General features: G+C 44.8%; 1 protein-coding gene across 2 annotated transcripts in view; it reads left to right on the top strand.

Annotated features, from left to right (window-relative positions):
• The window catches only part of CHD2 (chromodomain helicase DNA binding protein 2), a 128,183-nt gene that overhangs the window by 61,738 nt on the left and 48,289 nt on the right, over window positions 1-18,156 (top strand). For both annotated transcript variants that reach the window (XM_077263423.1, XM_077263422.1), the window contains exons 20-23: window positions 1,116-1,187; window positions 1,343-1,492; window positions 16,591-16,739; window positions 16,849-16,945. In XM_077263423.1, coding sequence (XP_077119538.1) covers window positions 1,116-1,187; window positions 1,343-1,492; window positions 16,591-16,739; window positions 16,849-16,945 — 468 coding nt within the window. The remainder of the gene's footprint in view (window positions 1-1,115; window positions 1,188-1,342; window positions 1,493-16,590; window positions 16,740-16,848; window positions 16,946-18,156) is intronic.

The following is an 18,156-nucleotide window of genomic DNA, read 5'->3' as shown; positions in this document are numbered from 1 at the left end:
ACGTGGTCTTCCATGCACACCTTTGTCAAATTCTACGGGGTGCATACTCAGGCTTCCGCGGACGCGAGCCTGGGTAGGAGGATACTGCAGGCGGCGGTTTCTCACCGGCCAACCTGACTCCTCTTTTTCTGCAGAATACCCGCCCTAGGGACTGCTTTGGGACGTCCCATGGTTACCTGTGTCCCCCAATGAAGCGAGAAAGAAAGAGGGATTTTTGGTTCTTACCGTAAAATCTCTTTCTTGGAGCCTTCATTGGGGGACACAGCACCCTCCCTTGAAGTTGTACCGTGTTGGCTAACGTGCCGTTGTTGTGGGTTGGTACATAGGTTGAGTTTTATATTACCTGTTCCTACTACTGCTTTTGCACCAACTGAGTTGCCTGGTGCCTGTCGGAGGGTGTATACTGCCGGGGAGGAGTTACTTCTTTATTTGCATAGTGTCAGCCTCCTAGTGACAGCAGCATACACCCATGGTTACCTGTGTCCCCCAATGAAGGCTCCAAGGAAGAGATTTTACGGTAAGAACCAAAAATCCCTCTTTTTTTTTATTTTAACATTACTATTGATGCTGCATATTGCTGCATATGCAGCATCAATAGTATAGGCGGAAACCCGCAGCGGAAACCGCGGAACAAACCGCGTTAAATCTGCAGGGATAACCGCAGCGGTTTTGCCCTGCAGATTTATCAAATCCGCTGCGGGAGAACCCGCAGAGGTCACCTGCAAAGTGTGAACATGGCCTTATTCTGTTGGGGTGTGGGAAATAAGCGGCTAGCTGATGCTTGTTCCACACAAAATATTCTACCTGCCTGGTCTGTCCTCCCACTTGTGATTAGAGGCGAGGGCTGGATTTATACAAGTGAAACACACTGGCAATAGAAGAAAAGTTGAATTCTGACAGATAACATACTGAATTAATCTGACACCCGCTAATCCTATGTGAGGCCGGCCGAACGGAGCAGAGTCAGGAGCTAGTTGCCCAACAAGCCTGTAAGCTGATCTGTGGTCACAGGGTGTCTATCTCCGCACCCAGCACCAAGGTTATTTTTACTCCGTCAGTATGATACGCTGGCATTGCAGCGCTTCTGTCATCCTCACATTTTTGTTTCTTTGCAGAGACTGGACGGCTCCATAAAGGGAGAGCTTCGTAAGCAGGCACTGGACCACTTTAATGCCGAAGGCTCTGAGGTTAGAGAGTGTTTTATGTTCTCCCTGATCTGTGCTTGTAACACGGCGGGCAGCAGCATTCTGCCATTCTGTGTCAGGCAGCTCCTGTCTTGTGCTGTAGTAAAGTAACAGTAAAATCCCACAATGTAATAACAGCGTCTTTCTTTAATACTTAGGATTTTTGTTTTTTGCTGTCTACTCGCGCTGGTGGGCTTGGAATAAACTTGGCTTCTGCTGACACTGTAGTTATCTTCGACTCCGACTGGAATCCTCAAAATGACTTGCAGGCCCAGGCCAGAGCACACAGGATTGGCCAGAAGAAACAGGTAGCAACCTGCCACATTCTGCAAAAGATGCCATGTTAAAGTGCAATTTCTTGACACCATAAAAATGAAAAAGAAAAAAAAAAATCCTATAACAGCCTGAGATTACATACAAGCTAAAGAGCTTAATAAGATGGGGATCCTTGATTCGTTTTCACCTTCTGGGAAGGAACGAGGGAACGCATATTCGAACCCTGTTGTGAATGATTTGTCCAGCAGAGGGCACTGGTTAGCTATGTGGAGATGATACTTGGTAGTTCTCCTAGTCTGAATCAAGGGGGCGCTAACTAGGACATGAAGATCCACACTAATAATATGGGTGGTATATTATCTTCAGGTTTTAAAGTGTCGTGGATTAGTTATACTGGCAATTTCTTTACTGCTACAACACTTTGTTGTGAGCAGCAACAGTAAAAAAAATTAATTCGCCCCTAACGACCTCAGATCCATAATAACAAGGTAACATATCGCACTGTGTGACATCCAACACCATGGACACTTCTATGCATGGTTCAGGCAGTATCACAACTTTAAAGTCGTCCGCTACTCGGACAACCCCTTCTCAATCGGCATGTTTGCCCCCAGTAAAATAACAATACTTCTACTCATCTCTGGTGCCGACGCCGTTCCTGTTGTGTCTGCACTGGCTCGCCCGGGGCTCACATGACATGTCACAGCAGCCCTGCAGCCAATCAGTGCTGGCTTCACTTTCCCGCCTTCACATGAATCAAACTGAAGAGAAAGTGGGCAGCAAGCCGCAGTCTAGGTTTCTTATTGATATCTGAAAGCAAGGAGAGACAAGCCAGTGCTGATTGGCTGCAAGGCTCCCGTGACATTACAATGTGATGCGATCCCTGGGAGAGAGAGTGCATCGGTACCGGAGGAAAGGGTAAGTGGTGTTATTTTACCGGGGGCAAACATGCTGATAGAGACCAGGCTGCCAAAGTGGTGGGCAACCCCTTTAAAGAGAACCTATCACACATTGTACTTTCAGCCCAAACTGTGGTCAGAATTGTATGGAAAATGAGAAGTTGAGATATACAGTATATACATATACAGGCTCGGACTGGCCCACAGCAGAACAGGAGAATCCTCCGGTAGGCCCCTGTGAATTAGTGCTAATGAGCAGAGAATAAAAAAGTATCATCTTATCATTCATGAATCAAGCTAGCCTATTAATATTACATAGAAGCCAAAGTACATTTGTTTATTGGGGTCAGTTAGTTTTGCATTTAGCTGAACAGTGTACCCTATAAGCCACTGTAACTGGTGGGCCTTTGCCAATCCAGTCCGACACTGTATATATATATATATATATATATATATATATATATATATATATATATATATATATATATATATATATACTAGCTGAAGAGCCCGGCGTTGCCTGGGCATAGTAAATATCTGTGGTTAGTTATAGCACCTCACTCCTCTCATTTTGCACTCACACCTTTTCATTTTCACCTCACACCTCTCATTTTCACCTCAGTATATACATGTTTGTCATCTCCCTTATATATAGTATACACCTGTATGTCATCTTCTGTATATAGTATATACCTGTATGTCATCTCCCCTGTATATAGTATATACCTGCTGTGTGTCATCTCCCCTGTATATAGTATATACCTGTATGTCATCTCCTATATATAGTATATACCTGTATGTAATCTCCTCCTGTATATAGTATATACCCTAGTGTCATCTCACCTATATATAGTATATATCTGTGTGTCATCTCCTCCTGTATATAGTATATACCTGTATGTCATCTCCTATACCTATACAATGGTTGTATACCACAGGAATATGAGACACGTACGTTCAGAAGCAGAAATGGACACATACGCTCTGTCCTAGCCATTAAGACTTGTAATTGTAGAGTGTAAATGTTGCAATACAATTTATTAGGCAATGTAAGCTACTTACAAACGGAGTTGAACACATACATTGTTTGGCTCATACAGGAAACATACAGCTACCCTATGGAAAGTGCGACGCCTGGGAACGACAAAGGCTCACTAATTTAGCACTGTCACTAGTAGTCTGAGACGTACACGCTCAGCAACTCGTGCTCTAAACCAATGCACTTCAGTCTAGGTACCTGTGTGTCAATACAACATTTTGGGCACTAGATGGAAAACTCACTTCTTATAGCAAACGTCAGTTGTGGTCTCCACATACAGTGGGGGGGAATAAGTATTTGATCCCCTGCTGATTTTGTCAGTTTGCCCACTGACAAAGACTTGAACAGTCTGTAATTTTAAGGGTGGGTTGGTTTTGACATTGAGAGCTAGAATATCAAAAATGGAATCCGGGAGGTCGCATTGTATAGATTGTATGAATTTATTTGCATTTTGCAGTGAGAAATAAGTACCGTATATACTCGAGTATAAGCCGAGATTTTCAGCCCAAATTTTTGGGCTGAAAGTGCCCCTCTCTGCTTATACTCGAGTCATGATCGGTGGTGGGGTCGGCGGGTGAGGACTGTCATATACTTACCTAGTCCCGGCGTTCCTGGCGCTCCCCCTGCCTGTCACACTGTCTTCGGTGCCGCAGCCTCTTCCCCTGTTCAGCGGTCACGTGGGACCGCTCATTAGAGAAATGAATAGGCGGCTCCACCTCCCATAGGGGCGGAGCCGCCTATTCATTTCTCTAATGAAGCGGTGCCGGTGACCGCTGATAGAGAAAGAGGCTGTGGCACCGAAGACAGGCAGGGGGAAGGAGCGGGACGCCGGGAGCAGGTAAGCATGTCATATTTACCTTCCCTCGTTCCACACGCCGGGCGTCGCGCCATCTTCCCGGCATCTCTCCGCTCTGACTGTTCAGGCAGAGGGCGCGATGACGCATATAGTGTGCGCGCCGCCCTCTGCCTGATCAGTCAGTGCAGAGAGACGCCGGGAAGATGGCGCCGAGGAGCTGCAAGCAAGAGAGGTGAGTATGTTTTTTTTTTTTTCTTTATTGCAGCAGCAGCAACAGCTATGGGGCAATAATGGACGGTGCAGAGCACTATATGGCACAGCTATGGGGCAATGGTGCAGAGCACTATATGGCACAGCTATGGGGCAACGGTGCAGAGCACTATATGGCACAGCTATGGGGCAACGGTGCAGAGCACTATATGGCACAGCTATGGGGCAACGGTGCAGAGCACTATATGGCACAGCTATGGGGCAACGGTGCAGAGCACTATATGGCACAGCTATGGGGCAACGGTGCAGAGCACTATATGGCACAGCTATGGGGCAACGGTGCAGAGCACTATATGGCACAGCTATGGGGCAATAATGGTGCAGAGCACTATATGGCACAGCTATGGGGCAATAATGGTGCAGAGCACTATATGGCACAGCTATGGGGCAATGGTGCAGAGCACTATATGGCACAGCTATGGGGCAATAATGGTGCAGAGCACTATATGGCACAGCTATGGGGCAATGGTGCAGAGCACTATATGGCACAGCTATGGGGCAACGGTGCAGAGCACTATATGGCACAGCTATGGGGCAACGGTGCAGAGCACTATATGGCACAGCTATGGGGCAACGGTGCAGAGCACTATATGGCACAGCTATGGGGCAACGGTGCAGAGCACTATATGGCACAGCTATGGGGCAACGGTGCAGAGCACTATATGGCACAGCTATGGGGCAATGGTGCAGAGCACTATATGGCACAGCTATGGGGCAATAATGGACGGTGCAGACCACTATATGGCACAGCTGTTGTGATCCGCTTTTTGGGCTCCCCTAGTGGTGGCTGGTGGTACTGGAGACTTGTGTGTTCTTTTCTGCCTCAGCTCACCTGCTTCCATCAGTTTTGGGAGTTCCCTATTTAGCCTTGCTCTCCAGTCACTTCCTTGCCGGTCATCATTGTAACCTGAGTCTTTCAGTTGCATGTTCCTGCTACCAGTCTGCTGATCAGCTAAGTGGACTCTTGTCCTTTTGTTTTGTATTTTTTGTCCAGTTTACAGTTTGTCATTTCCTGTTACTGGAAGCTCTTGTGGACTGAAATTGCCACTCCTGTGTCATGAGTTGACACAGGAGTCTTAAAGTAATTTCAGGATGGGTTTTTGAAAGGGTTTTTCAGCTGACCGTGAAGTCCTCTTTTGTATCCTTCCTCTATCTAGTAAGTGGACCTCGCTTTGCTAAATCTACCTTCATACTGTGTATGTCTTTTCCTCTGAACTCACCGTTAATATATGTGGGGGCTACTATCATCTTTGGGGAATTTCACTAGAGGTAAGCCAGGTCTGTTCCTTCCTCTTCTAGGCGTAGTTAGTTCTCCGGCTGGCGCATGGCATCTAGGCAGCCGTAGGAATGCTTCCTGGCTACTGTTAGTTGTGTGGTAGATTTAGGTCACGGTCAGCTTGAGTTTCCATCACCCGAGGGCTAGTCTGTTATTTTGTGTTTCTGATGTTCCCATGCCATTGGGGAATCATGACAGTATGACCGGCCACTGTTAAAGTAATTGGCAGAAGAAAGGAGAGTAAAAGAAGTCTGTAGATTTTTTTTTTTTTTTTTTTTTTTTTTTTCCCTCACATGTTTGCTACTTAGTTGGCTCAGTTGTATTTCTGCTCTATTTACAGCCTTGCCTTTCTCTCCTTCTAATCCTTGAATGGCTCTGATCTCTCCGGTTTAAGGATGGACTCTCAGAGTTTGGCTGCAGGTTTAAATAATCTTGCTACGAAGGTTCAGAATTTACAAGATTATGTTATACATACTCCTATTTCTGAACCTAAGATTCCTACACCAGAGGTATTTTCCGGAGATAGATCTCGGTTTCTGAATTTCAAATGTAATTGTAAATTATTCCTTTCTCTCAGACCTCACTCCTCTGGAGATCCTGTTCAGCAGGTTAAGATTGTGATTTCTTTGCTGCGAGGTGACCCTCAAAATTGGGCATTTTCATTGACACCAGGGGATCCTGCGTTGCTCAATGTGGATGCGTTTTTTCTGGCTTTAGGGTTGCTGTATGAGGAACCTAATTTGGAGATTCAAGCTGAAAAAGCTTTAATAGCCCTGTCTCAAGGGCAAGATGAAGCTGAGATATACTGCCAAAAATTTCGTAAATGGTCTGTGCTTACTCAGTGGAATGAGTGTGCCCTAGCGGCAATTTTCAGAGAAGGCCTTTCTGATGCCGTTAAGGATGTCATGGTGGGGTTTCCTACGCCCACAGGTCTGAATGAGTCCATCACAATGGCGATTCAGATTGATCGGCGTTTGCGGGAGCGCAAACCCGTGCACCATTTGGCGGTATCTTCTGAAGGGACGCCAGAGAAAATGCAATGTGACAGAATTCTGTCAAGAAGTGAGCGGCAGAATTATAGGCGCAAAAATGGTTTGTGCTTCTACTGTGGTGATTCCGCGCATGTTATATCAGCATGCTCTAAACGTACTAGGAAGGTTGACAAGTCTGTTTCTATTGGCACTTTACAGTCTAAATTTCTTCTGTCTGTAACTCTGATTTGTTCATTATCAGTTATTACCGTGGATGCCTATGTGGACTCTGGCGCCGCTCTGAGTCTCATGGATTGGTCCTTCGCCAGGCGCTGTGGGTTTGATTTGGAGCCTCTGGAAGTTCCTATACCTCTGAAGGGTATTGATTCTACACCTCTGGCTTGTAATAGACCACAGTTCTGGACGCAAGTGACTATGCGTATGACTCCAGACCATCAGGAGATGATTCGCTTCCTCGTGTTGCATAATTTACATGATGTGTTAGTGCTTGGATTACCATGGTTGCAATCTCATAACCCAGTACTGGACTGGAAAACTATGTCTGTGTTAAGCTGGGGATGTCGGGGGGCTCATGGGGACATACCTTTGGTTTCTATCTCGTCATCTATTCCCTCTGAGGTTCCGGCATTTTTGTCGGATTTTGGGGATATTTTTGAAGAGCCTAAAATTGGTTCTCTCCCTCCCCACAGAGAGTGTGATTGCGCCATAGATCTGATTCCAGGCAGTAAATTTCCAAAGGGTCGTTTGTTTAACCTATCTGTACCTGAGCATGCTGCCATGCGAGAGTATGTTAAGGAGTCCCTGGAAAAGGGACATATTCGTCCTTCTTCATCACCTTTAGGAGCTGGGTTTTTCTTTGTCTCTAAAAAGGATGGCTCGCTGAGGCCTTGTATTGATTATCGACTCCTGAATAAAATTACTGTCAAATATCAGTATCCGTTGCCGCTGCTTACTGATTTGGGGGGCTAAGTGGTTCTCCAAGATTGATCTCCGTGGGGCGTATAATTTGGTGCGAATTAAGCAAGGGGATGAGTGGAAAACCGCATTTAATACGCCTGAGGGCCACTTTGAGTATTTAGTAATGCCTTTCGGCCTTTCTAATGCACCTTCAGTTTTTCAGTCCTTTATGCATGATATTTTCCGTGAATATCTGGATAAATTTATGATTGTGTATTTGGACGATATTTTGATTTTTTCTGAGGACTGGGAGTCTCATGTTCAGCAGGTCAGGAGGGTTTTTCAGGTCTTGCGGGAGAATTCTCTGTGTGTAAAGGGTTCTAAGTGTGTTTTTGGGGTTCAAAAGATTTCCTTTTTGGGGTACATTTTTTCCCCTTCTTCTGTTGAGATGGACCCTGTCAAGGTTCGGGCTATTTGTGACTGGACGCAGCCTACTTCTCTAAAGGGTCTTCAGAAGTTCTTGGGCTTTGCTAATTTTTATCGTCGATTTATAACTGGTTTTTCTGGTGTTGCTAAGCCTCTTACGGATTTGACTAAGAAGGGTGCTGATGTTGCCAATTGGTCCTCTGCCGCTGTGGAGGCCTTTCGGGAACTTAAGCGCCGCTTTTCGTCTGCCCCTGTGTTGCGCCAGCCTGATGTCTCTCTCCCCTTTCAGGTTGAGGTCGATGCTTCCGAGATCCGAGCGGGGGCGGTTTTGTCGCAGAAAAGTTCCGATTGCTCAGTGATGAGACCTTGTGCGTTCTTTTCTCGAAAATTTTCTGCCGCCGAAAGAAATTATGATGTCGGTAATCGGGAGCTTTTGGCCATGAAGTGGGCATTTGAGGAGTGGCGTCATTGGCTTGAGGGTGCTAGACATCAGGTGGTGGTTTTGACTGATCACAAGAATCTGATTTATCTTGAGTCTGCCAGGCGCCTGAATCCTAGACAGGCGCGCTGGTCGTTGTTTTTCTCTCGGTTTAATTTTGTGGTCTCATATCTACCAGGTTCTAAGAATGTGAAGGCAGATGCCCTTGCTAGGAGTTTTGAGCCTGATTCCCCTGGTGATTCGGAACCTACAGGTATCCTTAAGGATGGGGTGATATTATCCGCTATTTCCCCAGATCTGCGACGTGCTTTGCAAGAGTTTCAGGCGGATAGACCTGATCGCTGTCCACCTGGTAGACTGTTTGTTCCTGATGATTGGACCAGTAGAGTCATCTCGGAGGTTCATTCTTCTACGCTGGCGGGTCATCCTGGAATTTTTGGTACCAGGGATTTGGTGGCTAGATCCTTCTGGTGGCCATCTCTGTCTCAAGATGTGCGTGTTTTTGTGCAGTCTTGTGATGTGTGTGCTCGGGCCAAGCCTTGTTGTTCTACGGCTAGCGGGTTGTTGTTGCCCTTGCCTATTCCGAAGAGGCCTTGGACGCACATCTCGATGGACTTTATTTTTGATCTTCCTGTCTCTCAGAGGATGTCTGTTATCTGGGTGGTGTGTGACCGTTTTTCTAAGATGGTTCATTTGGTGCCATTGCCGAAGTTGCCTTCCTCGTCTGAGTTGGTTCCTTTGTTTTTTCAAAATGTGGATCGCTTGCATGGTATTCCTGAAAATATCGTTTCTGATAGGGGTACCCAGTTCGTTTCTAGATTTTGGCGGGCATTCTGTGCCAGGTTGGGCATTGATTTGTCTTTTTCGTCTGCCTTCCATCCTCAGACTAATGGCCAGACGGAGCGAACTAATCAGACTTTGGAGACGTATTTGAGGTGTTTTGTGTCTGCGGATCAGGATGATTGGGTTGCCTTTTTGCCGTTGGCGGAGTTTGCTCTTAATAATCGGGCTAGTTCGGCCACTTTGGTTTCCCCTTTCTTTTGCAATTCGGGGTTTCATCCCCGTTTTTCTTCTGGTCAGGCGGAGTCTTCGAATTGTCCTGGAGTAGATGCTGTGGTGGATCGGTTGTATCGGATTTGGGAACAAGTGGTGGACAATTTGAATTTGTCCCAGGAGAGGACTCAGCGGTTTGCTAACCGCCAGCGTCGGGTTGGTCCTCGCCTTCGTGTTGGGGACTTGGTGTGGTTGTCTTCCCGTTTTGTCCCAATGAGGGTTTCTTCTCCTAAATTTAAGCCTCGGTTCATCGGTCCCTATAGGATTTTGGAGATTATTAACCCTGTTTCCTTTCGTTTGGTCCTCCCGGCATCTTTCGCTATCCATAATGTGTTCCATCGGTCGTTGTTGCGGAGATACGAGGTGCCGGTGGTTCCTTCTGCTGAACCTCCTGCTCCTGTGCTGGTTGAGGGTGAATTGGAGTACGTTATAGAGAAGATCTTGGACTCCCGTATTTCCAGGCGGAGACTCCAGTATCTGGTTAAATGGAAGGGCTATGGTCAGGAAGATAATTCTTGGGTAACTGCCTCTGATGTTCATGCCTCGGATTTGGTTCGTGCCTTTCATAGGGCTCATCCAGGTCGCCCTGGCGGTTTTTGTGAGGGTTCGGTGCCCCCTCCTTAAGGGGGGGGTACTGTTGTGATCCGCTTTTTGGGCTCCCCTAGTGGTGGCTGGTGGTACTGGAGACTTGTGTGTTCTTTTCTGCCTCAGCTCACCTGCTTCCATCAGTTTTGGGAGTTCCCTATTTAGCCTTGCTCTCCAGTCACTTCCTTGCCGGTCATCATTGTTACCTGAGTCTTTCAGTTGCATGTTCCTGCTACCAGTCTGCTGATCAGCTAAGTGGACTCTTGTCCTTTTGTTTTGTATTTTTTGTCCAGTTTACAGTTTGTCATTTCCTGTTACTGGAAGCTCTTGTGGACTGAAATTGCCACTCCTGTGTCATGAGTTGACACAGGAGTCTTAAAGTAATTTCAGGATGGGTTTTTGAAAGGGTTTTTCAGCTGACCGTGAAGTCCTCTTTTGTATCCTTCCTCTATCTAGTAAGTGGACCTCGCTTTGCTAAATCTACCTTCATACTGTGTATGTCTTTTCCTCTGAACTCACCGTTAATATATGTGGGGGCTACTATCATCTTTGGGGAATTTCACTAGAGGTAAGCCAGGTCTGTTCCTTCCTCTTCTAGGCGTAGTTAGTTCTCTGGCTGGCGCATGGCATCTAGGCAGCCGTAGGAATGCTTCCTGGCTACTGTTAGTTGTGTGGTAGATTTAGGTCACGGTCAGCTTGAGTTTCCATCACCCGAGGGCTAGTCTGTTATTTTGTGTTTCTGATGTTCCCATGCCATTGGGGAATCATGACACACAGCTATGGGGCAATGGTGCAGAGCACTATATGGCACAGCTATGGGGCAATGGTGCAGAGCACTATATGGCACAGCTATGGGGCAATGGTGCAGAGCACTATATGGCACAGCTATGGGGCAACGGTGCAGAGCATTATATATATGGCACAGCTATGGGGCAACGGTGCAGAGCACTATATGGCACAGCTATGGGGCAACGGTGCAGAGCATTATATATATGGCACAGCTATGGGGCAACGGTGCAGAGCATTATATATATGGCACAGCTATGGGGCAACGGTGCAGAGCATTGTATATATGGCACAGCTTTATGTGGAGTATCTATGGGGCAATGGTGCAGAGCATTGTATATATGGCACAGCTTTATGTGGAGCATCTATGGGGCCATAATGAACGGTGCAGAGCATTATATGTGGCACAGCTTTATGTGGAGCATCTATGGGGCCATAATGAACGGTATGGAGTATCTATTTTTAATTTTGAAATTCACCGGTACCTGCTGCATTTTCCACCCTAGGCTTATACTCGAGTCAATAAGTTTTCCCAGTTTTTTGTGGCAAAATTAGAAAATCACATTGTCTGTTTTTTTATCATTTTATTTGCATATTCTGGTGGAAAATAAGTATTTGGTCAGAAACAAACAATCAAGATTTCTGGCTCTCACAGACCTGTAACTTCTTCTTTAAGAGTCTCCTCTTTCCTCCACTCATTACCTGTAGTAATGGCACCTGTTTAAACTTGTTATCAGTATAAAAAGACACCTGTGCACACCCTCAAACAGTCTGACTCCAAACTCCACTATGGTGAAGACCAAAGAGCTGTCAAATGACACCAGAAACAAAATTGTAGCCCTGCACCAGGCTGGGAAGACTGAATCTGCAATAGCCAACCAGCTTGGAGTGAAGAAATCAACAGTGGGAGCAATAATTAGAAAATGGAAGACATTCAAGACCACTGATAATCTCCCTCGATCTGGGGCTCCACGCAAAATCCCACCCCGTGGGGTCAGAATGATCACAAGAACGGTGAGCAAAAATCCCAGAACCACGCGGGGGGACCTAGTGAATGAACTGCAGAGAGCTGGGACCAATGTAACAAGGCCTACCATAAGTAACACACTACGCCACCATGGACTCAGATCCTGCAGTGCCAGACGTGTCCCACTGCTTAAGCCAGTACATGTCCGGGCCCGTCTGAAGTTTGCTAGAGAGCATTTGGATGATCCAGAGGAGTTTTTGGAGAATGTCCTATGGTCTGATGAAACCAAACTGGAACTGTTTGGTAGAAACACAACTTGTCGTGTTTGGAGGAAAAAGAATACTGAGTTGCATCCATCAAACACCATACCTACTGTAAAGCATGGTGGTGGAAACATCATGCTTTGGGGCTGTTTCTCTGCAAAGGGGCCAGGACGACTGATCCGGGTACATGAAAGAATGAAAGGGGCCATGTATCGTGAGATTTTGAGTGCAAACCTCCTTCCATCAGCAAGGGCATTGAAGATGAAACGTGGCTGGGTCTTTCAACATGACAATGATCCAAAGCACACCGCCAGGGCAACGAAGGAGTGGCTTCGTAAGAAGCATTTCAAGGTCCTGGAGTGGCCTAGCCAGTCTCCAGATCTCAACCCTATAGAAAACCTTTGGAGGGAGTTGAAAGTCCGTGTTGCCAAGCGAAAAGCCAAAAACACCACTGCTCTAGAGGAGATCTGCATGGAGGAATGGGCCAACATACCAACAACAGTGTGTGGCAACCTTGTGAAGACTTACAGAAAACGTTTGACCTCTGTCATTGCCAACAAAGGATATATTACAAAGTATTGAGATGAAATTTTGTTTCTGACCAAATACTTATTTTCCACCAGAATATGCAAATAAAATGATAAAAAAACAGACAATGTGATTTTCTGGATTTTGTTTTCTCAGTTTGTCTCCCATAGTTGAGGTCTACCTATGATGTAAATTACAGACGCCTCTCATCTTTTTAAGTGGTGGAACTTGCACTATTGCTGACTGACTAAATACTTTTTTGCCCCACTGTACCTGTAGGTAATCTGCTCCTGTATATAGTATATACCTGTGTGTCATCTCCTCCTGTATATAGTATATACCTGTATGTCATCTCCTCCTGTATGTAGTATGTACCTGTATGTCATCTCCTCCTCTATATAGTATATACCTGTGTATCATCTCTCCTGTATATATTATATATCTGTGTGTCATCTCCTCCTGTATATAGTATATATCTGTGTGTCATCTCCTCCTGTATATAGTATATACCTGTGTGTCATCTCCTCCTGTATATAGTATATATCTGTATGTCATCTCCTCCTGTATTAGACCTCGTTCACACGTTATTTGGTCAGTATTTTTACCTCAGTATTTGTAAGCTAAATTGGCAGCCTGATAAATCCCCAGCCAACAGTAAGCCCACCCCCTGGCAGTATATATTAGCTCACACATACACATAATAGACTGGTCATGTGACTGACAGCTGCCGGATTCCTATATGGTACATTTGTTGCTCTTGTAGTTTGTCTGCTTATTAATCAGATTTTTATTTTTGAAGGATAATACCAGACTTGTGTGTGTTTTAGGACGAGTTTCGTGTGTCAAGTTGTGTGTGTTGAGTTGCGTGTGGCGACATGCATGTAGGGACTTTTGTGAGATGAGTTTTGTGTGGCGACATGCGTGTAGCAACTTTTTGTGTGTCAAGTTGCATGTGACAGGTTAGTGTAGCAAGTTGTGTGCAGCAAGTTTTGCGCATGGCGAGTTTTGCGCGTGGCGAGTTTTATGTGTGGTGCCTTTTGAGTATGTGCAAGTTTTGTGTGAGGCAACTTTTGCATGTGTTGCAACTTTTGTGCATGTGGCAATTTTTCCGCGTGTGCAAGTTTTGCGTGCGGCGAGTTTTCCATGAGGTGAGTTTTGCACGTGTGGCGAGTTTTGCATGTGGAGAGTTTTGCGCGTGGCGAGTTTTGAGCGGCGACTTTTGTGTTTCAACTTTTATGTGGCGAGGTTGGTGTATGTGTGGTGAAATGTGCGCTGAGGGTGGTATATGTGTTCGAGCACGTGGTAGTGTGTGGCGCATTTTGTGTGTGTGTTCATATCCCCGTGGTGGTGTGGTGATTATCCCATGTCGGGGCCCCACCTTAGCAACTGTACAGTATATACTCTTTGGCGCCATCGCTCTCATTCTTTAAGTCCCCCTTGTTCACATCTGGCAGCTGTTAATTTGCCTCCAACACTTTTCCTTTCATTTTTTCCCCATTATGTAGATAGGGGCAAAATTGTTTGGTGAATTGGAAAGCGCGGGGTTAAAATTTCACCTCACAACATAGCCTATGACGCTCTCGGGGTCCAGACGTGTGACTGTGCAAAATTTTGTGGCTGTACCTGCGACGGTTCAGATGCCAATCCCGGACATACACACATTCAGCTTTATATATTAGATATATGTAACTTGTCTTTTATTCATTGTAATACCTGATGTTTGTATGAATCAGGTTAGTGGGCGGTCCTATTCCATGATTGACAGCTATGTCTGCATGCACAGTCATACAGGGCAGACGGTCAGTCACTAATAGGACCCCTCACTGGACTCATGCATACAAACAGCAGGGAATTTAAGGAATAAAATGCAAGTTTTACTGAAACTTTTCTTTATGACATCCTGCCTATAAATCTGCATCATTTTAAAGGGCGCCTGTCAGCACAAAAAGACTGTTCAAACCAAGCACTGAGCTTTATAAAGGACATAGCCCTAGTAAAACCTGTACCTTTAGTGTCCAAGTTCATTATTGTGTTTGCCAAACATCGTTTGTTGTTCAGATATGCTAATGAGGTGATCTATGCGCTTGGGGTGTTGCCAAGAAGTTTGGTGCGCCTTTCACCTACTTGTTTTATCTATCTCTACTACTCTGACAGCTGTAAATCTAGAGCTGTCAATCAAGGACAACAAGGGCGAAGATACATCTTTAACATGCAGGTGGGAAGATTCACTGAACTGTTCAGCCACACCCAGAGTGCATCAAGCGCCTCATTAGCATATTTGAATAAAGGACGATTCCTGCCAAATACAGCTTTGGACTTAGACTTGTTATTAGGCTTATCTCCCCTACTATGTGCTGTGTTTGATGTGAATAGCCATTATGTGCCGACAGACTCCCTGTAAGATAAGGCACTATTATTCACCCTGCACTAGTGATGAGCGAGAGTGCTCGGATATAGTGTTATCCAACCACGATCGTGTGCTAATAGAGTGTCTTCAGCGTGGTCTAATGCTAATTTCGAGTCTCTGCGGCTGCATGTTTCGCGGATGTTCAACAGCCACAACACACGCAGGGATTACCTGTTTGTTAGCCAACCCCTGCATGTGTTGTGCCTGTCGAACATCCGCGAAATGAGCAGCCGCGGGGACTCGAACATAGTATTAGAGCACGCTGAAGACGCTCTATTAGCACGCTCGCTCATCACTACTCAGGACCTCTAATCGTAGATCCCAATGATCAGATTGTGGCTGAATAATAATGACTGGTACATCCCATTTATCCTTGTGTGCGCGTTGAGTGATTGGGGAACTGTAGACTGCCTGCAGAATATTCGGATCATAGTTGTTCTGATGTATGGTATCACAGTATACAGCTGCCTATCCTCAATAGATTGCTGTACTTTCCAGTGTCCCTAGCCACCTAGGCCTGTACAGCGGCTGGTGCAGTGTGCGAGACGTGTGGGGCGGACAGCCATCCCACATGGATTAGGCTAGCTAAGAGAGAATAGGGTCTAATTCACATGTGGGTTTTTGTGTACCAGAAAAAACGGTCCACTTTTCATTAGTGTTCTTTATTGGCTCTGTATCCATTTTTGGTCTCTACATACATTTTTAACATCAGTATGGAATTAGTTTTTTTGGGGGTCCAAAAAAAATCCACTGTTCTACGCAATAAATAGTAAAAATAATTCAGTGGTCGGATGACATGCTATTTTTTCATGGATAAATTCACTTGAACAGACAAGTTTGATCTGCCAATAGGATTGAAAACGGACATATCTCTGTTTTCCATTTGTTTGTAGATATTTAATCAGGTTCCTCGCATCATGTTCTCATACACTTTATGCAGTTAATAGCCCTCTATGTCTGTACTGCTACATACTTAGGCAGTTAACTGGTTCATGCAGCTTTACATGAACACCCGAGCCTTACACTATGGCTGGTCCAAATAACTAAAGCAATTGTTACCATCCACCTCTCGTGTCTCCCCTTTTCCTCATAGGTTGTAAGCTTGCGAGCAGGGCCCTTATTCCTCCTGGTATCTGTTTGAACTGTGATTTCTGTTATGCTGTAATGTCTATTGTCTGTACAAGTCCCCTCTATAAGTTGTAAAGCGCTGCGGAATATGTTGTTGCTATATAAATAAAATTATTATTATTATTATTTAATTTCCAAAATGCAGATGTGTGAACATGCCCCATAAACTTTAATGGGTACTTGTTTTATACATGAAAAACTGACGTCTACATGAGGACCCCAGCGTTTGCCAATTGTTTCCATGCCCAGTATAGGGCTATTATGCATGTAGTTCTCTTATGACATAAGTGCAGTGTTTCACTAGTGGGTTTAGATCTGTTTTAATGTCACTTAGCTGTTCCTATAGGCACTAACAATATCTAATTCTTTTACTGTACAGGTGAATATTTACCGCCTTGTAACAAAGGGAACAGTAGAAGAAGAAATCATAGAAAGAGCAAAAAAAAAGATGGTTCTTGACCACCTTGTAATCCAACGTATGGACACCACTGGTCGGACTGTACTGGAAAATAACTCTGGAAGTTCAAAGTAAGTACACCCCAAGCTAGTGAGATCTGGTCGGCATTCTGTGTTCTCTTTCTGCGTGTGGTAGCCATCTATGTATTCGCCATCAAATGACAGTGGTTCTTTGTTCTAGCGCCAACCCATTTAACAAGGAGGAGTTAGCTGCTATTCTTAAGTTTGGAGCAGCAGACCTCTTTAAGGAACCAGAAGGCGAGGAATCAGAACCCCAGGTTAGCGTCACTTACTGTTTGTGTTCGACGTCCATGGGCTGATGTGTTTTCCTAGTAATGCTTATACAAGCCCAGTCAGGGTAGCACAGATATCATCACTATGCGCAGAGGTCCAGAAAGTCACGTGGAAGTCTGATATGTGCCAATTTATAGACTGTATCAGGAAGTAATAAAGCTACCACAAAGTATAGCCCATACTTTATTTGGTGGTGCTAGTATGAATTGGGCCGTATTTTGTGCATAATCTAGTCATTTCCGATCTGTGTAAAATCAGAATTCAGAAAATCAGAAGGGTTGTGGAATCTTGGCTTGCAAAGAGGGAATTCACAATATTCTGCAGCCTCTCCCTTTGCTTCCAAAGGGCCTCGGAGAATTGTGTAATCCTATTCTGCACTTCGGAATCCCACTACCCAGATGTTCAGGCCCGACTTTCCTATAAAGTCTAACCCTTTCAGGGGGGCAGTAGGGTTACTTTTGAACACTTTTGACAGTAACTTATATTTAGAAAAATTTCAAAAAGTCTAGGTCTGCCCACTGGTCTATTAAATAAAAAGTGCAGCTCCAGATGGGTGATTGGTAATCTTACATATACAGTGGATATAAAAAGTCTACACACCCCTGTAAAAATGCCAGGTTTTTCTCATGTAAAAAAAAAAACATACCAAGAAGAATCATTTCAGAACTTTTTCCACCCTTATTGTAACCCATAATGTGTACGAAACCATTGGAAAACAAGCTCATATCTTTGAGTAGAAAAATAACAAAACTAAAATAATGTGTTTGAATACGTGTGCACACCGTCTTAGAATTGAGGATTTGGTTGTGTTCAGAATTGGCCAATCACATTTATACTGTTGTTACATAATAGTCCAAACTACCACTGTTTACAGTGATTATGATTAATCCCCATATAAAGTTTAGCTTCTAGTAGGATTTTCCAGGCATTTTTTTAGTATGTATTTTACTGCGAAAGCCATGGTCTGTAAACAGCTTACAATACAACAAAGGGATCTCGTTGTTGAAAGTTATCAGTCAGGAAAATAATGCAGTAAAAATTCCAAGGCATTAGATATACTATAGAACACTGTGAAGAAGTGAGTTAAATTTGACACAACATGACCTTACTTGCAACTGGAAATCCCTCAAAACTTGATGAAAACACCAGAAGAAAATAGGTCCAGGACAGTTCCAAGAGACCATCAGCAACTTTA

Source organism: Ranitomeya variabilis, chromosome 5 (assembly GCF_051348905.1).
Source record: "Ranitomeya variabilis isolate aRanVar5 chromosome 5, aRanVar5.hap1, whole genome shotgun sequence".
Lineage (NCBI taxonomy): Eukaryota > Metazoa > Chordata > Amphibia > Anura > Dendrobatidae > Ranitomeya > Ranitomeya variabilis.
This window is presented reverse-complemented; position numbering and strand designations above follow the sequence as displayed.